Below are 24,911 nucleotides of genomic sequence, written 5' to 3' on the forward strand. Positions count from 1 at the left end.
CGAAGTCTCTACTGACGTAGGTACACGAATATATGTAGTGACAATAGCTTATAAATGTAGTGTGAGAGAGACACTGAGCGCACACACAGAGTGAATGAATGAAGATATTTTCGCTTAATCGTCTCAACTCAACCCAATAAACATATGCTATTGTGAGTTGGTGAGACACAGGTGAGCCAGTAACTTTGTAGTGAGCTCTCTTCCAAATCACGTCGGCTAAGAACCTGCCTACATTCCACAGTTTAAGTTATGGCGGCAGCCTTAACAAGTTATTTCTGATCGAGATGGCTTCAACGATTCAGTTACCTGCTGACTTTCGAACGGATTCGTTGTATGTGCTCGTCGCAAATTAATTAGAAAAACAAGAAGTGTAATGGATTGAAAAGATCTCAAACGACACACATATACATACAAAAGTACAAAGCTGTATACGTACATAAATAAAGCAAATATTGGTCAGTGAATGAAAAAATTCTATGTGTGAATAAGAGTATAATATTAATATATTTTTCTGTAACAACCACATCCATGTGTGGAAACAAATGTTCGTTCTTAAAAACGCACACGAATAAGCGTAGTGAAATCGGTAAAATACACCAAAAGAGTCAATCCACACGAAAAGAGTCTATATAATCGGCCGGCTTAAATTTAAACACAAAAAGGAAATATCCGTTTTGGAGCACATTTCCTCATATAATCCCACGGTATTCTTGGTTTACAACACAAAGGTGTGACGGTTAAGTTTATACATACATATTTAATAACTAATCGAGTACAATTTTTTTTCAAGTAAATACATAGAAATATGCTATCGCACCTTAACTGAACAACAACGAACGAAAATTTAACTTCGTGGCAGTGGCTCATGCTATCGGAGCGATCTCACTAGTTCTCTGTGTATTGGTGTTGATCAAGTATGTATTTTTTAAGCCCTGCTGTGACCTGATCTCATGTGTAAAACAATATATACAACTGCATGCACTCTTACATATGCATATGTATATTAGTTTTATACCTTGCAATTCTATTGTTTTCGTTTTTACTTTTATCCCCACCTTTTTAGATAAATAAAGCAAATATGAAGTTATGGAAGTTGAAATTATTAAACTTTTCATTTTCCATGATTAAAAATTCTTAATAATGTGAGTGAACACAGCTATGTTTTTTTTACAATAAAGCTGCTACTTAGAAATACATTTATCGAATATAGGGGAGTCCACAAAATAACTAAATACCGATTTACCTAAATAATCAACCATCGAATAGCGGCTCAACCGTTAATCATGCGCAATAAATAATAGCATACAACTGAACAGGTTCCGCTTCTTCAATGCCTTCTAGAAAAGCAATGGCCACCAGCGACAGCTAAATTGCAGTAACAGTTAATAGCTTTATGCGCGTAAAAGTAAAAAAGGTCTACAATATTTAAGAAACTACTTGGGTATTACTATTATACTATTAAATTGTGCCCAACAAACAATCATTCTTGTATATGTGTCTGCAGTTTTATTTCGTTAACCTCATCTTAGGGCAAGTGAAATAAAAATATTACAAATAGAGCGCTAAAGAGAGGTAGCAAAAGAGCAGGTGCTCCGTTTGTGGAACTCTAGTGGGAGAGGGTGGAGAAAGCTCAGTTTATCAGATTTAAAATGCGTCAGTAGTTAATATGACTTATTTATTTATTTGATTTGCAATAATATTAGTTAAAAAAGGTTTTCCCTTGCTTCGGTGTACCTTCTTATTGTTATCAAATTCTCATTCAAGCATATGTGAACTCCATGCAGCTACCGTGTTGCTTTTATATCGTGAGTACATATAATAACCCGAGACTATTGGTACACCTGTGTTCTTATTATCCCTTTTCAATTTTTAGCTTTTAACGTTTTTTTAGTCACTGTCGTTGTAAAGTAATCAGTACTTCTATGAATTGACTGTGATCACTATTTAACCGCTTAACACCAAATGCATGAGTATCAGCTACTTTACGGTGTAGCAAATTGTTGACCAATTATCAGTGACAGTCGTACTCATTGACTGAAAAGACAACAACACCGATCGAATGTTTTGCATTAAACGCACCATTGAGCGAAGATATATGGACAGAGAAATCGCAAAGGGCAACAAACTGTAGGCAGCTAATGCGCTGGCACATACAGTAGACAGCTAAGGCTCGCGCTGTTACGCCGCCATTGTCTTTACCGACTTTCTTGCTTCCGTTGCGACTATATTTATAATAGACTACCATACCATCTGCGGAACGGTAAATCAATTCGATGAGCAATGGGTATTGCTTGAATATAACATACCGAAGGTTTGAGATCTGATAAAAAAAAATGGACAAGGCGCGTGCCTTTTATTTTTGACTCATAACAGGGCATGCAGTTTCTGGGGTAAAGCTTTTCAGAGAATTTTGTACTATACTTCTTTTATGCTATCATATATATGTATGTATATACTGTAACAGAGGGCTCTAAATAATTGATTGTTTTAGAATACTGTTATTGGCTGTTTTTTGAGTCGGGGCTACATATCGTCGCACTAAAATTCGTGACCCAATTTTCATATTTTCTCTCATTACTGTCCATCGATTCTCGCTTTTTTATTTTATTTTGTATACATTAAAATTCATAAAGAGTTCAATTCCCCCGGTGCCTGGCATGTTTGCATTACTCTTAATAATGCTAATCATCTCTTTTTATGCTGTTTATCATGTATTTTTTAACAGATGCAAATAATTTCGATTATATTTGAGAAACTACAAGTGTATTTCATGCGGCCACGCAGCAGTTAACAACTAATATTGACTTCGCGAAAAAAATATGTTGATCTTACTTTGCCCCGACACAGTCGCGTGTTGAACTGAGCGTTAATACATAGCTGATGCGCACTCAAGTGTTACTGATAAAAACGATTAGCAACTTACATATGCCAATATGATTCAGTGCCCAATGTCTAATTTCAAACATGTAGAATGGCAATAACATTCAATTCGGATATTTCATTAAGATTTGTTTTTTTTTATGTTTGTTGATTTTTTCATAAAACACCTGCGTACCTATGTACATAAATATATATGTTTTGTTTTTGCATTATATGAATAGTTGGCATAAACGCTAAGCAATGCACGAAGGTCTACGGGCATGCAACAAATGAAACTGACTGCAAAATGAATTAATTCACTTTCTTTGCGCACGCGCCTTTTCTAAACGATTACTCGACGTTAACTTGGGACATTGCCCCACAATGTAACATCCCAACTTTAAATTCCTAAAGTAAGCTCACTATGAATTAAATACTAAAGTAGACAAACTAAATGGAACATTTTTTCCACATATGTATGTTCATATTTCATATTTGAAAATTAATAATTTCCTTCTGAACACGTCCATATAATTAACTCCTCAGTACATACTTGGTAGATTCTTGCCTTGAGCTTTTGTCAAGCTTTAAAATCCACCTATGCAGTCAATAATTAACAATATTCGGCAGATGCAGACAAAATACGCCTCCGCCGCTCCCACTTTTATTACGACGGTTTAAGTTATGTTTGTATTACTATCTCAAAACTAGCTGCTCTTTGGAATTTCATATAATTTTTGCTATATAAAGTGTACTTAAGTTAATATCAGTGTGATTTCTTGATTCACACAATAATTGAAAAATATTTTCAACAATATTAGTAAATATTTACTTCGAAATCATATTTCATTTTCTGATCTATTCTTTGTCAACACCAAGTGCTGATATTTTTGCTTTGGAATGCGGTCGAACAACAATGTTAAACGGTGATGTTCAATGGTGGCGCTCCCAGTTGAAGCAAAACCAACTCTCTACGTCGCCCGAAAATATCCTCTCTTCAAACACACCACTTGTATCATTGTATTGTATGTGTTGTACCAAGTAGTTTACATAGCTGTTGTTCAAAGAGCATTCAGCACTCAAATTTCAGCTGCCCATAAAAACAAGTTCTGCACCGATTCCGGCTTTACTCTGTCCGATGATCGGTATGCATACTGTTAGACTACGTCAACTCGAAAATCTACCAGTTTGCATTCTTAATATACAAGTGAAGGCATTTGTCAAACATATTTCGGTGTTTTGTTATCTAAGCACGATTTAACGCAGTGAAATGTGTAAAACCTACTTCCACAATTAACTCGAACCCAAACAGGTGAAAGTTTTTTATATCTCGATTTCTTGCACATTGGTTTAAATTGTTTAGGTCTGTGGTAGCTCTGATCACTGCTTAAAACGAGTGTTGAAAGAGATAGAAATTAAATTGGAATAAAAGATCTAATGAACTACGAGTGTGCATTGGAATATTAAAGGAGTCAGTGAGATTGCTGTTTAATTTCACTTGGCAAGCAATTGTATGTATATACACAACTCCAATTGATAATGGGAATAAAAAAGGTCGGGAAGTTTGTGTCTTCAGTCTATTGATTTCGACAAACAGGCGCAAAAATATGGCAGCTGGTTGACATAGTGTGCATTATGTTAAATGTAAATATACATACATATATAGCAATCGAACAATTAATTCGGCGCAAAATTAATTATTGCTGATTCAATGATTGAACTGCACCCATTTTGCGCCATAGATATGTCGTACCGCCTCCGTTAAATATTCCAGCCCACAACATGAAATAATGGACATCTCGGTGGGTGTCACTAGCATAGGTGCATCATATCTATAAAATGTTGAAGTTTGCCTATATCGCTCAGCAATGAAAGCCCACACATACAAAAATTTTCGTTTTTCTTATTTTTGCTGTTTTGCAAACTTTTAAAATGAATCTAGCAATTATAATTCAAATGAATGAATTTTTTATGTGTAAGTGCCAGTGGTGAACAATTGACGATGCGTAGGGTGACGGTGAAAGTGTGTAAATAGTGTGAAAGGTGCCAAAGCGACGTGAGAAGGTTTGTTTATTTGCTGGTTAGCGTTGGGTTTAAGACGAATTTTTGCTAGCAATGTACGCGTTTATACCGTTGACTCAGTGGTATGTATATGAGTAAACAGAAATTAACCGCCCAAAATGTGTTTGATTATTTTTAGAAAACATTTTACAAATATTTATACATGAAAAATTTTGAAATTATTTTTAAAACCGTTTCTTTCAGAAATGCAGTTAATGAACAATTAACATAAAAAAGTAAATTTCTACTGAATACCTAAAAGACGACTTGTACTCTTACTCAGGGGCTAAGGCAGATATTTGGGGGAAATGGATTGGGTGGAAGGTGATTTGGTGTGGTTTGACCCCGGCGTGGGTCATCCCATACCAGGCGAAATACAAGAGGTGCATCGTGCTGCTCAAGTAATTGTTGTACAGGCGCTCATCAAAGGAAAGGTTAGTAAATATAGTACTTATGTTATCAGTAAATATCTATAACATTCAATGGTATAACATCGTACAGAACAAACTAAAATTTTTAGCAAATGTGGAAACAAAAATACCTGGACCTTATCATACAGAAGTTTGATATTTGTTTTGTTTATATGCTCTAAATCAAAGAGACTTTAACAGTGCAACAGAGTCGCTGTGCATGAGCAATGCCGCCATGAGACCGAAGCAAAATCAAAACATCAAATCCAATCTGTATAGCGAAGAACTCTTAGCCGTAATACCGGAATGCTGTGTTAAGCAGCAACACGTTTCTTGGCCACATCTTGGTCAGCGCTGTTAATATATACGTAGTTTTGTTATACATTTTATCTAACAAGAGTGCAGTGCAGTGCGCTGTGGAGAGTAGTTGCTGCATGGCATCTTCAGTTGGACAATTGCCGATGTCTCTTTTAAACTAATAACAGTCCACTCTACTGACTGACATTGCAAAGTGTAGACACGTAGTTTTCGCGCGGCGTCTGTTGTCTATCATTTTTTTAAGAAATAGTTTCACACAAGAGTTTCGATATTTTGCAAATAAGCATGCGTATTGTGCGTTTTCATCTAGAACCATGGCAGCGGTGCGGTTCCATCACGCCCAGCCCGGCTCCATCGCCGTCAATTGCGATTTTATCGCCTCACATACAGCGTCGTCAGCGGCCACCAAGCGTTGAGAATGTTCCTTCTACAAACACTCAACTTGCGATAGTGCACTTAAAGCAACGGCATGATCAGGAACGCAAAGCAAAAAATCGTTACCCGCAGTCTGTGAAAAAGCTTTCGACAATTTGCAGCGATGTCATAGCAAAACACGTTCGTAACTGTTGAATATCCAAAACATTACACATACTTACATACATATGTATGTGTACTTATACACACGATGCAAAACTCGTTTTCAAGCAGCTTATAATAATAATATGAATATAAGTTTAATCATACTACTCCTGTTTTCTATTTTAGGCCCAGACATTTGCACTGCAACCAGGAGAGGGAAATTTACGACCGCGACAAGATCTTGGAAGTAGTGGTGTAGATGATATGACAATGCTGGAGGATCTACACGAAGCTTCATTGCTATGGAACTTACGTCTGCGCTATGATAAAGGTCTCATTTATACCTTCGCTGGAAGCATTTTAATTGCTGTTAATCCATATAAAATGTTTCCCGATTCTTATGGACTAGAGGTAGCTAAGAAATATGCTGGAAAACCTTTGGGCACAATGCCACCACACTTGTTTGCCATAGGTGCAGCTGCACATGCTGCATTACCATCACCACAAGTGGTAGTAATATCTGGAGAATCTGGTTCAGGAAAGACAGAGTCAACTAAATTAGTAATGCAATATTTGGCTGCTGTAGTACCGGGTGGTGGTTCGGCATCAGCCGTCATTGCTGAACAGATACTTGAGGCAGCGCCACTGCTGGAGGCCTTTGGTAATGCTCGTACAGCTCGCAATGATAACAGTTCCCGATTTGGGAAATATCTTGAGGTTTACTTTAAAAATGGAGCAATTGTTGGTGCAAAAATTACGCAATACCTATTGGAAAAGTCGCGTATTGTGACACAGGCGCCTGGAGAGAGAAATTATCACGTTTTCTATGAAATGCTTGGTGGGTTGTCGGAGACTGAGCGGACAAAATATGGTCTGCTTGAAGCTGATAAATATTTTTACTTAAATCAAGGTGCTACAGACTGCGCCCCCGGACGAGTGGATTGGGACTCACTTCAAAGCGCCATGCAAGTCTTAGGCGTTTCAGAAGGAGAACGCGAGGGGATTATACGAGTATTGGCATCGGTGCTACATTTGGGAAATGTGTATTTTCATCGTCGCCAACTACGTCACGGTCAAGAAGGTGTGGAAGTTGGATCTGATGCTGAAATCAAATGGGCGGCACATTTGTTGCATATATCTGCTGATGGACTTCACAGAGCACTAACTAGTCGAATTACCGAGGCTCGATCGGAACGTTTGCACACTCCCCTTGGTATTGATCAGGCGCTAGATTCACGAGACGCCTTTGCCAAAGCATTATATGCTGGGCTTTTTAATTGGTTGGTATCGCGTATAAACTCTATAGTACAGAAAGGTGGCACCCATGACGCTCATCGCATATCAATTTTGGATATATTTGGCTTTGAAGATCTTGTGGAGAACTCATTTGAACAGTTATGTATAAATTATGCGAATGAAAATCTTCAATTATATTTCAATAAACATGTTTTTAAACTGGAACAAGCTGAATATTCACGCGAGCGACTTGAGTGGACGCCACTGACATGGGACGACAATTTACCAGTCATTCATTTGCTGGCTAAAAAACCGGTTGGTATATTTCACTTATTAGACGACGAATCCAATTTTCCTCGTGCAACAGATATGAGTTTCTTAGAGAAGTGTCACTATAACCATGCCCTTAATGAATTATATTCTCGACCACGAATAGGTGCTCAAGAATTCGGTATAACACATTACGCAGGCCAAGTATGGTATTGCGTTGACGGATTTCTAGATAAAAACCGAGATGCTTTGCGAAGTGATGTTTTGGAACTGTTGGGATCGAGCAAATTGCAGTTAGTGGTGGAATTAACGAAGCAATTGCGAGCTCAACGTGACTCCGGCAAAACTCTTCCAAAGGGAAGCAATGGTCGATTTGTAACAATGAAACCACGTACACCCACAGTTGCGGCTAGATTCTCCGACTCGCTGCAGCAGCTTCTTCAATCAATGGGACGTTGCAATCCTTGGTTCGTTCGCTGCATCAAACCGAATAACGAAAAACATGCATTAAAGATGGATATGCCCTGTGTTCTACAACAATTACGTTATTTAGGTATGCTTGATACTATTCAAATTAGGCAAAAGGGTTATCCAGTTCGTTTGAAATTTCAACACTTTGTTGAAAGGTATCGCCACCTTCTACGTACGCCACTTCCTCGTGGTACACCATATCGTGAATTGTGTCGCATTTTACTGGAGTCTCTTCCACGTACCGGTATAGAAGGACCCGATTTCCAACTAGGTGCAACACGTGTATTTCTACGAGAAGCCCTTCATCGACTGTTAGAAAGTGGACGTTCAGATCGTCTCAAGTCAGCAGCAGTTATTATACAAAAGAATGTTCGCGGCATGTTAGTACGTCGTCATATGTTCCGCAAAAAGAAAGCTGCTATAAAGATTCAATCAACTTGGCGGGGACATCGTGAATCGAACAAATATTCACAGCTTAAGAAGAGTGTAATTCAGGCTCAGTCCTTATGGCGAGGCAAGATGGATCGAAAGAGAGTTGCTAAACTTAAGGCTGATTATAAACGACGATTGGAAATGCAAAAAGCACAGAAAGAACGAGAAGCCAAAAAACTGGCTAGAGAGCATATAGAGCGAAGCCAAGTAGCTTATTTGGACATACCAGCGGAACTAGCTTTTATTTATTCAAAGATAGACGGTTGGACTCCTGTGCATGGCGATCGCCATCTTGTTAAAGTAGTTGGTACCGTACCAGGGCCACCTGTAGCAGGAGATTTGCCAAAGGATCTGGATCAATTCTCTTTTGGTAAATTCAGCTCCGTATATTGCAATGGTATGCGTTTATCACCACGACGAGAACCGATTGCAACACCGTTTCTCACAAGAGCTGCTTCGCGAGACCAAGATTTTCAAGATTCTTTGGCGGTATTCAAATTGATCCTTCGATGGACAAATGATAAAACTTTAGATGGAAATAAGGAAAAAGTTCTCTCAGATTATATTGTACACAAAGGATTATCCTCTCGCGGGCTACGAGATGAGATATTGGTTCAGCTATGTAATCAAGTTTATAACGCAGAGGATTCCAACTCCCAACGTATATGGCAATTGATGGCGCACTGTTTATCATGCTTTCAACCTGGTCCTGCATTTAGTAAATATTTGATGAAATTCATAATGGACAATGCACCATCATCAATGAAGGAACTCCTTTTGAAAAAAATTTTACGCAATTCAAATAATACGCAGGCAAATGCTTGTCGAAATTTTGTACCATCATGGGTTGAATGGCGAGCTATCTCAAAAATGTCGGATATCGCGGTATCTTTGACGATGCCAGATGATACTTCTCAAACTGTTGCAATTGATTCATGGACTACTTGTGAAGAAGCAGCCTCCCTGGCTATATCTACTCTCGGGATAACAAATCGTGGCTGGACAGTCGTCTTAGATGATGGAAAGTTGATCACTGATTCATGTGGTTTGGACTACGTTTTAGATTTAATATCAGAAAAAGAATTATGTCCAGCCTTCCCTGCTGTTCGAAGTGATCTTTTTAAAACTGGTGCTAAGTTTGTGCGAACAAATATGCCTGAATCCGAGTCAAATAGCCCTAAAAGGCCGCAAATTCCACCTCCAGAACCTCCAAAAGCTAAACAGAGTACATCGAAAGAATCCCCTATCGCCGAGCCTAAAATAGAGCAGCCAGTTAGGAAAACATCAAGAGATTTGTTGTCACGAAGTTCCGTACTTAATGAAAGATATTTTGAACAAGAAAAAAATAGATCAAAATCATTAGATGACCTACTAGCCGGAGATGTTGCTGATCTTGATCCAACTCCTGAACCTGAACCCTTAACAAATCTTGGTCTATCTGAAAGTCGACTAAATGATAGGTATCACTCTGCAGAGCGTTTGACGCCTATGGGAAAAGAAACTGGTCCTCGCTATCAAAAGTCGCAACATGCTGGTCGTCGATCACATGCTGGTTCTCACTCTAGCAAATACATGGAAAAATCCGAGTATGCAACTCGTTCCTCAGCAATGTCAGACACAAGTGAAGCGCCATCGTTGGCTTCGCACGTTCGTCGCGTACGTGTACCATCCCAAGCTTCGGATGTCGATCAATTCCTTGATGATTTATTTAGTCCTGTACTAGATGGATCTTTGGATGAATTATCAGATGCAAGATCATTGGCAGCAAGCATACGAGGAGGCGGAGAGAAACAGTTAGAGAATACTAAAGCCTCAACTGATATTTACGAGTTTTTAGAAGTTCCTAACACTCTTCAATCGTCTGTAGACCTTTTTACAAATGTGGATGCCCTCTGCGAAAAAATTAAAGGCGGTGGCGATAAAAAGGACGGTAATGACGAATCATCAACTAATAATTTGGATGAGTACATAACGGGTCTCTTTAAGCCGATATTTATCAATGAAGCAGTTAACACACTAACAAAACAAGCTGAACTAATAGAGATCATTAAAGGGGGTGGTACCACACACACACAATCCACATCTAATTCTAGTTTCGTCACTTCACCGGTGGTTAGCCCAATAAGCCCCATGATTGCAAATGCGGATAATATTATGCAAATGATTAATATTCCTCCTGACACGGATCCTAATTTATATCAACAACAAGTTCAACGCGCGTTTCTGCAATCTGCAATGGCCCAAAACTTGCAAATTCAACAGCAGTTACTGGCACAAAATCAAGCTTTACAAACATTACTCAGCCAGCAGGATACACCTACGGGTACAACATCTCCACCCTTAGTACCCGTGCTAACAACAGTGCAGCAAACCAGTCTCACAACAAAAAATGTAATGACTAACGTAAACCCTTCACCACCAGTAATTCAAAATAATGTTCGAAAACAAAGTGTTAAAAACAGAATTTCTCAATTTTCTGAGAACGACCGAAACAGAAAAGCCTCCTCAGAAAGTGTTGGATCTTTAATACCACCTCCACCGCCTCCGCCTATGCCTCCACCTATAGAAGCTAAAGATCCATCAGAAACACGACATTTTCTTGATCCCTATGGTCGAGCGAAGACAGTAAGAATAGGGAAGTGGCGTTGGCCACCACCACAGGATGCCCCTCAGTTTGAAACTGAGGAAGACTTTTTTGCTTTCAAAATGCGGCAGTCTCAACGAAAAACTACACCGCAATCACAGTTTCACAGCAGTAACGGTTCATTGACTGGCTCAGCCATGGAATGGGAGGAATTTGAAATCGATACTTCTAATAGCCCATCCCCTGTTTCTAATATGCCACAAATGCATGCTCAAATGGTGCGAACAACTCTTAAGATCGAAACAACCGGAAATAAAATTTCTAATAAGGAGGTTATTGAACAGCAACAACAGCAAACATTAGTAACGACGAAAGTTGCTAAAAAGAGCTTCGAAATCGGTGCTGAAAGACCCCCACCTGGAAGTGTTGGCAAACTAAAATTAAGTTCTGAAATGCGTCAGAGATTGGAACAAGTAACTGCTGGTCATTCTGTCCGTTCAACGGTTAGTACCAAGTCAGAGCAGAGAACCCCAGCTAAACTTGAAGATACAAGAAAACTGATGTTACAGCAGCAACTAAGTGGACATTTTCTGAATATTGAAAGCAAACATGATAAGGACTTGCCCTCAGTGCGTTCACAAATTGAGCGTATGGAGGGTAAGCTTTCTCCCCCACCAATTTGGCCAACTGGTGTGCCTCCAGCTCCAAGCGTTCCGGCTCCACCGCCACCCATACGCCCCCCATCAATTGCACCCCCAGCTCCACCCCCTGCTCCAAAAACACCACCAACCCAACTCGGTTTTGAGGAGGATGACGTTATTTTCCGTAGTCAAAATGGTAAAGATATTCCAGCATTTATACAACGACAAGATCGAGACACTTTTGGAGCTCGCCATAACTGGAATGGCTCTGATGATTCTAAGGAGACATATGACTCTTGGGGACGTGCCGAAGCGGCCAAACTAGATATGGTGTATGAAACTAGTTTTAAAAAGGAAATTAAAAGTGAGCGAGAACGATCCAGATCACGATCTCGTTCCCGAGATCGCGATGACTTTTCAGAATCTGTTTGGGATCGAGCAGAAGTTGAAGGTCCATCTTCAAGTGGTAGCGATCGAGAAAAGGAGCGTGAAAAACGAGAACGTATCTACGAAATAAGACAAGTTGAACGTGAAAAAGAGAGCAATAAAGTATATCATCCGGCGCCACCCAAGGTGATAATGGCTACTGTCGAACGCGCTGATAAATCATCCATAGTTTCTCAAATGGAACGTAAGTTTTCGCAACCCTCCTTGCAAACCAACCAGAAACCAAACACTGCTTCAGTCAGCATGAATCCCGCCCCAATCACAGGTCCCGCCACATTTCGAACACATATGGCACAAAAATATGAAAAAGAACGTAAGCGAAAATCGTCTGCATCCACAGAACTGTCACAAAGTACACGTCGCGAAGAAGAGACTGATGGTGGCGACGAATGGCCATTGCCAGCTATACCAGCTCCTGTACCAGCCCCTCCGTCCATTAAAAGCCCAGCCACTGCGTGTTTCACATATAACAGGGTGCCATGGAGACTACGTGTCCGTAAAGAGGTCTTTCATCCGAATGAACCTATAGGCCCACCTATTGCATTGGATTTACTTTTCTCACAGGTGGTAGCCGACGTTTTTGGAATCACTCCCTGTTTACGCATTTCTCCACAAGAGAAATCTGTGGCAGTGAGTATGCTGAACGGGCATGGCGTAACAGTTGAGACTATATATAGTCAAAATGTTAGAGCATTGGTTAAACGTCATCTGATCGACATGGCACGCGGTTGGCCACTGTATTTTGCTCGTCTATTTGCAGTACAGGGCGCTCCACAGTATCCCGATGTTTCAATAATGGGTATTTCCCACAACGGTATTTACTTAGCACGCCGCGATGCAGAATATCTGATTGTTGTGCAAGCCATTTCATTGAGCGAAATTCAAAATGCAATCACACTGCCCCGACCTGCTTCATTGCAGTTAAATATACGCAGTGGAGAGCATTTGGCATTGCATGCAGCTCGGGCGGCCTCTATTCAGGCGATGATTACCACATTTGTTCAAGAGTATCGCAAGGTAAGTGAACAAACATTTCTCACACACCAACTATGTATGTACATATGTATATAAAAAATGTATTCAATAGAACAAAAAGAGGCTGCTTATTATAATATCCATAAAAATAATTGTACTAATACATATGTATTAATACCTGGCAGAATTGAAAATATTTTACTAGTTGATATGTCGTCCCAAAATACATGCATATTTTAAGAACAAAAATGAGAAATATAAACACATTGATAGACTGACAATAGCCGACGGAAGCGAAATGCCGGGCAAATTTGTAAACAAACGATGATTATAAAGCGACTGATTTCTAAAGCGTCCTATGCAATTGCGCCATACAAAAACCGGCTTGATCACACGACGAATCAAATAGGTTTATTCATAAATTTTACAATTAAAATAAAAGTCTCAAATGATAATGATAAAAGCTAGTATTTTGTGAAGGCAAAGTTTCATGGCCAAAAAGCCTTTTGTGTTTTACATATGTATGTATGTTTGTATCTCTGTGCTATGAAATTGCCCACATACTTACATACATATGTATATCACATAGGTATGCACAAGTGAGTACGCAAGTTAAAGATGCAATCTTTTATAATCAACAATTATGACAGTTTAGGTAAGCTTATTATATTGTTTATAACACCTATTTTTTTATATTCACCTATATTACAACTAAGCATACATATATGTATGTGAACGAAGTTGGAAATGTTGTAAACATTATGCATTCATGAATAAATTAATATGTATTTACCAAGCAAAATATGAAAGCTTCCATGCATCAAAATTAAACTAAAAAATAGAGTTCATTCAATTAAATTTCCACATTTTCGGGCTGAGCACACGTCCAAAACGCTACATCTATAATGTCAGAAGTATTTCAAATGTAATGGCGAGTTCTGCATATGCACACATACTTATTTGTGTATGTGTTTGAATATAAGTATATATGTACATATACCACTATCCATGCACAAACACATACATGCGTGTACAAATATATAGACAACGGATACCATTTTCTGACTCTTTGCTAGCTACAAAGTTGATCGTGGGCACAGTAAGCGAGTCTATAGATTCGACAAAAAAGTGCACTGAAACACACTCGTATGAGTATTAAGCCACGTACAGCTATCCACTGACGCACATACATACATGCATAAGTGTACAATGTGTATATGTATTTATATAATGCCGCAACTTGGCTTTCTGTCGACGATTGCTTGGTTAGTGAAATGGTCAAGTGAGTGCTCCGCGATTTTCAAATCTTTAGTTGCGACAAACGAGCTTCGGTGGCTACTACAGCTGTGCGGAAAATTTACCGTTTAATCACATAGCTGCAGAAAGTTTTTTTAGTCTCCAACAATTGGTATTATTAGATTTTTTTATATTTTTAACGGGATGAGAGATGGTCAGGCAACCAGTCGCGTAAAATAATAAAACGATTCGTAACTGTCACATAAGGTTATTGTATATCCGGTTGTAGTGCAATTAGTTCCGCTGCATCATATATGAATATACATATATAAAATAATAAAAAGTGAACATCATAGACAAAGTGTTGCAAGTTATGTATATTGAAACCGTTCTTACTCGATCGAATAAATGCGTAAACGTAATTGCGATGTTCAGCAGCTGGTATTTGGTCAATTGACAATAACTAGTACGCGCATAGAGTTCGTTGACAGTGCCGCGAAGCAGCTCAGTCGGTTACTTAGCCAATTACGGCCTTTTAATTGCGCAGAGACTTTGGTGTGCGGTCGGTGCTAATCGGTGCGCATATACAACTTTCACTTGTTTTGCAGCAAAGTTAACTAAAACAAGATGCTAGATACAATTTAAACAAAAGAAATATAGATACATATGTACATATGTATATGCCTGCAGACATGTGTGCCACTAAATTTAAATGAAGTTAAAGTTAAATTTGTCGAAACATATGCACATGCGTATAATGAATATGTGTCTGAAAAATGGACTATAAATTTCTTAAAGTTTTTAGCCGTACGTAGCAAAAATGTCATCTCAAGCGCAATCGATGTCTTCTTCTAAATCTCAAAGCAGCCACAGTAGTGGCTCATCTCACCATAAATTCAGCAGTATCGTCAATAAAGTTGAGTCTTTGATCAATAAAATGAACAATGACAAATTTAATAACTTTAAGCTACTCCAAAGCAATGCATTACTTCCTGGGCGGAAGTTAACATCTCGAATAGATGGACGTAGCAGTGTGACGAGCACGTTCCAGTCGGAGGAATTCGTTTTAAATTCTTGTGTGGAGTGTACCACTCAGCAAAATCAGCAAGGATTAGAAACCTTTGATGACACCCTGACGCGAACGGCATCTTTAGATTCCTTGAATCAGCTAACTGATGTGGAAGATGCGTTCGATAATCAAGATTTGATTTATACCGATTCGGATGATGCGGAAATTGCACATATAACTGGTACAACTGCTGTTCAGGTACATCGCCGTAGCGATTTGGATCAATTAACAGACGAGACAATTCGCGAATTCAATGAACAATGCTCCTCTCTGAGTCATGACGTTGACTTTGAAAATGCATGGAGTGCGGAGGATGATGAAGAGAAATGTTGGACGCAAGCTAGTGACGATAAAGGTTATTCTGGTGATAGTGATAGTCAAAAGAATGTCAACGAAACTTTTGGCAAGATATACAGATGTGAAACATATAGTAACCGCAGTGATAGTAACAATAGTAACGGCAATAACAGTTTTAACAATAGTGAAAACGGAAAATACCAAAGAGATACAAATAATAACAATAAGAGAGAGATTGTGCAACTAAATCATTCTCCAGAAAAAACTTGGAGTTCTATGCAACAAAAACAACAAAACTGTCAAGATAATGATTCCGAATTCGCGCAACAAAGTTATATTAATGGGTCTGAGGCGGACGGAAATGAAAACACGGAAGCTTGTCATGAACAATGCAATCCAGAAAATGGATATGAAAATTCATCGATAATTACTGCTGATGTAAACAGTAATAATGATACCCATAACGGTAGCATTAACAACACCACTAATCAAACGCAAATATCAACTAAGCGACGTCCAAGCCTGGCAAGTAGTGGTTCTGTTGGCCGAATGGAGACCATTCTCGAGGAACCTGGCGAATGCAAAGTATCTGTTAAAGAAATATTGGCAAGATTTGAAACAATGAGCCTCACAGAGGTAAAATTATTATCTGCAGCTATTTGTTACTTTTAAATATCCCTTCTACTGCACTTAACACAATTCTACTGTAATTTTATATTACTTTAATTAAAAACAAGAAAAAACGTTAACTTCGGTTGCACCGAAGCTAAATACCCTTCACAGGTGCATTTATGTTAGTAACTATGTGTTTAGTTTGTATGGAAGCTATATGCTATAGTAATCCGTTCTAAACAAGTTTTTTAGAGATTACTTTGTTGCCTTAAAAAATAACATATTCCAAATTTCGTGAATATATCTTGTTAAATGTGAAAGTTGTCCATACAAGAACTTGATTCCGATCGTTCAGTTTGTATGGCAACTATATGCTACAGTAAACCGATCTGAACAATTTCTTCGGAAATTACATTGTTGCCTTAGGAAATAACATATTCCAAATTTCGTGAATATATCTTTTCAAATGTGAAAGTTTTCCATACAAGCATTTGATTCCGATCGTTCAGTTTGTATGGCAGCTATATGCTATAGTTAACCGATCTGAACAATTTCTTCGGAGATTACATTGTTGCCATAGAAAATAACATATACCAAATTTCGTGAATATATCTTTTCAAATGTGAAAGTTTTCCATACAAGCATTTGATTCCGATCGTTCAGTTTGTATGGCAGCTATATGTTATAGTGGTCCGATATCGGCCATTCCGACAAATGAGCAGCTTCTTGAAGAGAAAATGACGTTTGCAAAATTTCAAAACGATATCTTAAAAACTGAGGACTAGTTCGTATATATACAGACAGACGGACAGACGGACAGACAGACGGACATGGCTAAATCGACTCAGCTCGACATACTGATCATTTATATATATACTTTATAGGGTCTCCGACGATTCCTTCTGGGTGTTACAAACTTCGTGACAAACTTAATATACCCTGTTTAGGGTATAATGAAAATATTGATATACAAACATATGTATGTATAGTATACAAACTATATATGATGTGTTTGCGTTTAGCAGATATTTTGTAGGAACATCTATTTTGAAGTGTGCCATTAGATACTACAGTAATATCATTACAATTTAACCATAATAATAACGATGTATGAAACGGATATGAAATTCTTTTCGCTGAACTTCGAGAACAATTATTATTTTGATTCGTTAGTATATAATTCATTGTTTCTATCTATACTATATGCATACATATGTACATATATGACATATAATACATAAACAGCGGTTGTATGCACATATGTATATGCTGATATGCTGTTTGCCTGTACAGACATATGTATGTATGTACATATATATCAATGGCCTGGGATGCATGGAGGCCAAAAATTAATTAGCTGAGATGCAAACAGAGCAGAGTTCAATTCTACATTTCGAATATAAAATAATTAACTTGAAAATATGAAATAGAAAGTTACAGGTGCATGAAAATGATCCGAATAGCAACGAAATTACATGAGTTTATAAATATGGTCAGTGTTGTGACTGAACGGTCATTTTGGTGCATCGGCGCAAACCGCAATTCGCACTTCAGACTGGTTCATAGCCGTTGTGTTGTATCACATATGTACTTGCAACATATATTTATTTCATTATCAAAGTGAACGAGAATAAATGAAATTAAATTCACAGTCTTAATTTTCTCACTGGACGTGCTGCGTACAGGTGAAATGCATTGTTGAAGCGGTTCGGTGCCCGTACCGTACCGTCAGCCGTGAGCTACAGCTTCATAACATATGTACATATGTATGTATAAGTATGAACACTAGTAAAAAACGCAACACTTTAAGATGTAATGTATTTGGACGCATAAACATGTTCATTGTACTCTTATGTGTGTATACGTATGTATGTATGTAGTTATGTGCATATGTAATATACCAATTCACCATAAATGTGTCTATGAATGAATTTGTGTGTGTAATTGCTTAGTATAAAATGCTCTTAGGCTGTGAAGTCACTAGGACGCACCATAACGGTCACATACGCTGTGCTGCTGAAACTGGCCCAGTTCGTGTTGTTGCCATGATCATTTAACAACAAAGTTTAAAAAATATCTCATCTAATAAAAATCATTTTAATGTAATAAGTTAGGCCGTTAAAAATATGCGTGTAAACACATTTTCATCGTTTGTACAGATAATACCCAAAAAGGTTTTAGGGCAGAATCCTTAGTGTCAAGGCATTTTATCAAAGAATGTTCAAGAGGAATGAATATGGAAAAAAACTAAGCAATATTTAAAAAGCATGAAATTGATTTTATAACTTTTTTCATGTTTAATATTACTTAATTTACCCCGACATAGTTGGTCATTGTTAATAACAAGCATTAATATAAACACCGACTCGGTAAAACTTTTTAGCCAAAGGACAAACTTAAAATACAAAAAAAAAAAAACGGAAAAAGTCCGAATGAACTCTAAACGAGGAAGTATCACCCATGTATACCCATCCCTATATACCTGTATATATATTTGTATCCTCCACGGAAAATTGTCGGTTTGATCAAACCGCGCTGTAAATAGTTAAATATGCAAAAGAGCGTGGGTTACCCGTTACAAATATACGTGCATACACACTTCAACTAACATTTATGTCTACTGTTTCAACAGTTTGTTTGAATACTGCATGATTTATTTTCTTGAAGTGGTGTACAGCTTTCACAATTGCTTCGATAGACCAGTTTTTGGCCACTGATATGTACATATATGAATGACTTCATAACGGTAACATTTATTTTCCAAATTTCAGAGCCAATCGAAAGCATCTACACTATCTTCGGGTGCCCGTGCAGCTGCACAAACACTCAATGTTCCAATTGAACGTTTGGAATCGCGCCAATCCAATCACCGTGAACATGGAAACGCGGTCAATAACCATAACGATGTTGTAGCAATGACCTCTGCAAGTGGCCATGAAATTAACATGGAAAAGTCAGTTGCTATGCAACATGGACGACATAGTGTCGACACAGAGGTCGATGTTCATCAGGACGCACACCATATAATGGATAGCGAGGCTGAATCAACGGCAATTACTGCGGACCGTCATCAGTTCACAAAACAATCGAGTTACCTGCATCCTACGCGTAAAGTCTCGAATACCCAACAACAACATACGCAGCAACATCAACAACTTCAACATGGTAGCAATCACGTTTCGATGTCACATCAGCTTGATGCCAATTATTTGACAGAGGAACCAAATGGCAGCAATGGACCATCGCCATCTGTAACTAAATATTCTCTTCTTCAATTTGCCATGCAACACTTCCGGAATGAGTAATGGAATTTATTCACATATGCTTTCAACATACTTTCTTATTTACCAAACTTTTCACTTTTCAGTCAATACCCTGAAGGTCGTGTGAATAATCGCGATGCCGTTCGAGATCATGCCGATCGTAGAACACCTTCTTATGCAGATTTGGTGAAATGGCAAGGAACTCCGATTCGTATGCCGTTGCTGCGGTTGCCCAATGATCTGGCACCTTTGGCGCTTGAATGTTTTGAATGTATTTTACGCTATTGTGGCGATATACCGCACGATCCTGAGCTTACCGAAGTCAAATGTGTTTACACTGTGCTCATGGTAAGTTAAAAAATAAAAATATTGTGGTCTTGTTCAGCTTTTAAATGTGATAAAAAAAATTATAGCATTGCCACAAGTATTTGGCGCTGCGGGACGAAGTATACTGTCAGTTGATGAAACAAACGACTGCTAATCGCTCTCCATGCCCGGATTCCGCCCAACGCGCATGGCGTTTACTGAGCATTTTAGCAGCATACTTTGGTTGTTCAGATGCGCTACGCCCTTACTTAATGGAACACTTGACATCAGCAGCTTCAGATCGACGACGTTCTTGTCATGGCACCGCCGCAGTTTGCCTAGCCAATTTGCGTAAAACAGCGCGCTGCGGTGGGCGTAAAAACGTGCCTAGTGTTGAGGAAGTTACTGCTGTGTCAGCTGGACGTTCAGCGCGTCGTCAAATTTATCGTCTACCTGGAGGGGCGGAACGCGTAGTAAACACTCGCTGCTCCACTGTGGTCGCTGACGTTATTGCCGAACTTTGTGCATTACTGAGTGTGGAGTCGGAAGCTGAACAACAGGAATTTTCTTTATACTGCATTGTTCAAGGTGACGCTTTTACTATGCCCCTGGCAGCCGATGAATATATATTAGACGTTACCACGGAGCTCCTTAAATCAGGTCAACCATTCTACTTAATATTCTGCCGATCCGTTTGGCATTTTCCTTTAAAACGAGAACCAGCACCAACGCCGCTATACGTAGAAGTACTCTTTAATCAAGTGGCTCCAGATTACTTAGAGGGTTTGTTATTAGAACTACCTGGAAACGGTGTACCAATTCCAGAGATAGTCCGCGATATGGCACGTATAGCAGCATTACTTCATCGTGCTGCTGATTTAACACATGTTCCGGCTATGAAAGAAATCAAATTTCTATTACCCAAACCGGCGCTTAGTGTTCGAGAAATCCGTCCTGCACAATGGGTAAGCTTAGTGCAATCAGCTTGGCCACAAATTGCTGGATTAACACCTGGACAAGTAAAAGCTCAATTTCTTACGGTACTATCTGCGTGGCCTCTGTTCGGCAGTAGTTTCTTTGCGGTGAAACGCATTTGGGCCGAAGAGGGACCCCACGTCGAAGACAGCAACCCAATGTGGCGTGATTTGATATTGGCCTTAAATAGACGCGGTGTGCTATTCCTGGATCCAAACACGCACGAAACATTACAGCACTGGCCATTCATGGAAGTTATTTCCACACGCAAAGTAAGTACACTTACATACATACATATGTGTGTACCTAAATCTGATTTCACATTTTTACTTAATAACTCAAATATTTTAGGTGCGTTCGGAAGACGGTGCACTCTTTTTGGACATGAAAGTGGGCAATCTTATGCAGCAACGCGTTATACGCGTCCAAACTGAACAAGCACATGAGATATCTCGACTCGTGCGGCAATATATAACAATGGCGCAAATTAGCCAAAGAGACAAACGAGAACTGAATTAAATTCAAATTAAGTAGTTTGTTTCGCAGTAAAATTGAAATTCTATACGATTTCAATCTTATATAACGTTATTTCTCTAATATCTATATCTAGTTTTATAGTAATATTTGTAGCTCTTTAAGATAATTGACTTTATCGGAAGCAAAATTCTTGAATGTGAGCAGCTATACAAGAATACAATCTGATCGGCGGCTCGGTGGATATTATACTAACATACGTATATCTGCTATAAATAAAGTTTTCATTTGTTCAAATTGTTACAGTATCTATAAATTCTTATGTACATACAGTACATTATAAATATACATATCTAATAATTAGAGAATGGAAAAAATAAATATACATTCATATAATCTTAAATTTTTTTTCACTTAGAGAATCACGTAAGAAGTTATTTTATATTATTAAAATGGTTCATGCAATATGTTGAAAGTTTTGTTGATATGCGAGTCTTCCATTTTCAATTCAAATTTAAGGAAATTTTTTTAATTAGTTATTTAAACATCCTACCTATGATGTGCAGCTGGCTTATCTACATATACGAGTATGTGTAAACTCGTATGCGTCGATTTATATAAAAATGTATTTCAAAATCAGAATTTAATGTCACTTACCACTGAAAAGGCGGGTGCAGTTTTGAAATGAATATCAACCGGAAGGAGGTCACACACTGAACGCACGCTGTGCAATGCATGGAAATTTCCATTCGAAAACTTGTACACAATTGCATTTATTCAGCGCGCATGAGTAATCAAAATACTTTTAAAATATGAAAAGAAACTAAAGCTTTACTATATATCTAATGTAATGCATAATTATCACTAAATAAAGCCGTTTTATCCAAATTATATATTTCACTCATCCTGCACTGTAAATTTCCGAATTTGTAACTTGTAGGAATGTGAAGGTTGCCACAAAGTTTACATCAATGTTCCTATTGATAAAATTACCAAATCGTTATTTTCTATTTTAGTACATATTTTAATAAAAAAAATATACAGAATATGGAAATAATTAAAATATATGTTTATATAATGTGTATGTGAAATGAAATTGTTAATTTGTAAAGTCAGATTAACATATTTGCACACGTAAACAAACGCAACTTTTCGTCAAATTCTGCCATAAATTCTAAAATTGGTACAAAAGAAGTGAAATGCAAAAGGAATTAATTTATTTAAAATACTTTGTTTCATTTTTGCATGCATTAAGCACTGCACGTCAAGAAACTTTTAAGAAAAATTTCTTTTAACGCGTTGAAAATATCTTTCAAACCAATTAATTTGACTTTTATGATATGGCAACTTTTGCATTTATTTACAGTGCAGCCAACATTTGCGAGTTTACTTCAACGCTCCGACAGTTATTCGCCGCAGACCGAACTTGGCAGCGGAATTGAGTTTTTCGCATTTTTCACAAACCAATAGTCCGATTGTGTGTTTCTCGTGTTATTAATTTCAATTTTTTTCTTGAGGAATTTATTTGATATTTCAAGTTGAGGTATACAGAAACAACGGCAATTGTAAGTTCTGTTTGTTGAGACTTAAATAAAAGTGAAGATTGTATAATTTTAAGAGTGAAACTAGAAGTGGGCGCGTTCATTTCAATATTGGCATGTGGGCAAGGCTTTGTATAATTTAGCGTGGTTTTGACTGTTTTCGTTTTTATCATTATCGAAAACTACAATTGCAATATTTTAAGAATTTGTGAAATAGTTGTAAAGTGGTATGCAAAAAAACATTTGCTAAAGAACTATTCTAAGTGGTTAGTTATTTATCGTAGGAACACAAAATTTTGCATATGCAAATGTTTCGTTTTCATCAGTTGAGGTTAGGTATTTCTTACTCGTAAGTGACGATTCATACGCAGCTGTCTACCGGCATTTATGTACAAGTTGAAGTAAATATGTTTCGGAAAATCGATTATTGTGAAAATTTCACGTAAAACTTGAAATTTTATGAAATTCATCACTCTGCTCACGGCAGCGTCGTTTGTATAGGATTTTGGCGCCAAAGCCTTGCTAGAGTTCGCAAAATTTTTATATATGCACATGCATATACCTTTATATACATACATATATATATGGACATATGTATATGTGTTTGATTTGTATGCGTCAGAAAATATTTCTAGAAAGCAGCGCTTGGCTTGTTTTTTAGTATTTCGATTATTTCTGGACTTTTTCAAATATATTATTTTATATTAATTTATTTTATTTCCTAGAATCTCCATTAAGCAATAACGAAGGAAGCATTTCACAAATGGCTCAAGAAGGTGATATTCCCACATTCAAATGCGTTTTGGTCGGAGATGGTGGTACTGGCAAGACCACTTTTGTTAAGCGTCATATGACAGGCGAATTTGAAAAGAAATATGTTGCCACACTTGGTGTTGAGGTACATCCCCTTATTTTCCATACAAATCGTGGCGCTATCCGTTTTAATGTCTGGGACACTGCTGGTCAAGAGAAATTTGGTGGCTTACGTGACGGCTATTACATCCAGGGACAATGTGCTATTATTATGTTTGATGTAACTTCACGTGTCACATACAAAAACGTACCCAATTGGCATAGGGATTTAGTACGCGTTTGCGAAAATATACCTATTGTCTTATGCGGTAATAAGGCTGATATCAAGGATCGCAAAGTAAAGGCCAAAAGCATAATTTTTCATAGAAAGAAAAACTTGCAGGTAAGTTTTTTCGAAATAATTTTTTTATTTATAAATTACAAATATAAACATATTCTAAATTATTTTTCAGTATTACGACATATCTGCAAAATCAAATTACAACTTTGAAAAACCTTTCTTATGGTTGGCACGGAAATTAGTAGGAGATCCAAATTTGGAATTTGTGGCTATGCCTGCGTTACTTCCGCCAGAAGTCAAAATGGACAAGGATTGGCAGCTACAAATCGAGAGAGATTTACAAGAAGCTCAAGAAACCGCATTACCAGAAGAGGATGAGGATTTGTAATTTTTTCCTTAATGCCGATTTCACAAGTTATCCAGAACACACAATTCTAAAGTTACTGCAAAAACGAAAACGGCGAGAAAAATAGAAGTACTAAGATTTACATTGCAGAAATTTTGATATATATTGGAAAATAGTTTTCCATACCTTTCTTTGTTCATGTAATTGGTATTTAAGTTTTTCTATTTTCTTATTTTTAGTGTACAATTTAAATAATTTTGTATTAAATTAATTTGAATAATACTTGGAGGAGTTTGATAAATAATTTTTATTCTGTTAATGTATCCACTCAGGCCTCAATAAACATAAGTAAATAATGGCTTTTTGGGCTAATAAAATGTGGCGAGTAATTATGGCGTGGAGGGGCTGCTAGTGAAATAAGAGGTTTTTAGCATGTTAAGTGCATTCATATTCACAATTTTGTAGTAGCGCAATAA

At 37.7% G+C, this 24,911-nt stretch overlaps 2 protein-coding genes and 1 long non-coding RNA gene across 5 annotated transcripts in view; 2 read left to right on the forward strand and 1 right to left on the reverse strand.

The window, feature by feature from the left end:
* LOC126760300 (uncharacterized) overlaps positions 1 to 22,279 on the reverse strand; it is a 63,094-nt gene extending 40,815 nt beyond the window's left edge. The window contains exon 1 of the long non-coding RNA XR_007667183.1: positions 22,113 to 22,279. This is a non-coding gene — a long non-coding RNA (uncharacterized LOC126760300). The remainder of the gene's footprint in view (positions 1 to 22,112) is intronic.
* LOC126760264 (unconventional myosin-XV) lies at positions 283 to 21,858 on the forward strand. 3 transcript variants are annotated; one of them, XM_050475758.1, is made up of 8 exons: positions 283 to 728; positions 791 to 914; positions 5,125 to 5,354; positions 6,354 to 13,265; positions 19,209 to 19,738; positions 19,805 to 20,048; positions 20,114 to 21,253; positions 21,333 to 21,858. In XM_050475758.1, the coding sequence occupies exons 3-8, from the start codon at positions 5,229 to 5,231 to the stop codon at positions 21,498 to 21,500; spliced, it is 9,120 nt and encodes a 3,039-aa protein (XP_050331715.1). In that variant the 5' UTR covers positions 283 to 728; positions 791 to 914; positions 5,125 to 5,228; the 3' UTR covers positions 21,501 to 21,858. The 3 variants fall into 3 exon arrangements, with proteins under 3 accessions (XP_050331715.1, XP_050331717.1, XP_050331716.1); XM_050475760.1 differs by lacking the exon at positions 791 to 914; XM_050475759.1 differs by lacking the exon at positions 791 to 914 and having other exon boundaries at positions 283 to 455.
* A 582-nt stretch (positions 22,280 to 22,861) lies between the features above and the next one.
* LOC126760361 (GTP-binding nuclear protein Ran) lies at positions 22,862 to 24,717 on the forward strand. The gene is made up of 3 exons (XM_050475948.1): positions 22,862 to 23,020; positions 23,722 to 24,191; positions 24,262 to 24,717. The coding sequence occupies exons 2-3, from the start codon at positions 23,760 to 23,762 to the stop codon at positions 24,475 to 24,477; spliced, it is 648 nt and encodes a 215-aa protein (XP_050331905.1). The 5' UTR covers positions 22,862 to 23,020; positions 23,722 to 23,759; the 3' UTR covers positions 24,478 to 24,717.
* Positions 24,718 to 24,911: the final 194 nt, after the last annotated feature.

Source organism: Bactrocera neohumeralis, chromosome 5 (genome assembly GCF_024586455.1).
Source record: "Bactrocera neohumeralis isolate Rockhampton chromosome 5, APGP_CSIRO_Bneo_wtdbg2-racon-allhic-juicebox.fasta_v2, whole genome shotgun sequence".
In the NCBI taxonomy this organism is placed as follows: domain Eukaryota; kingdom Metazoa; phylum Arthropoda; class Insecta; order Diptera; family Tephritidae; genus Bactrocera; species Bactrocera neohumeralis.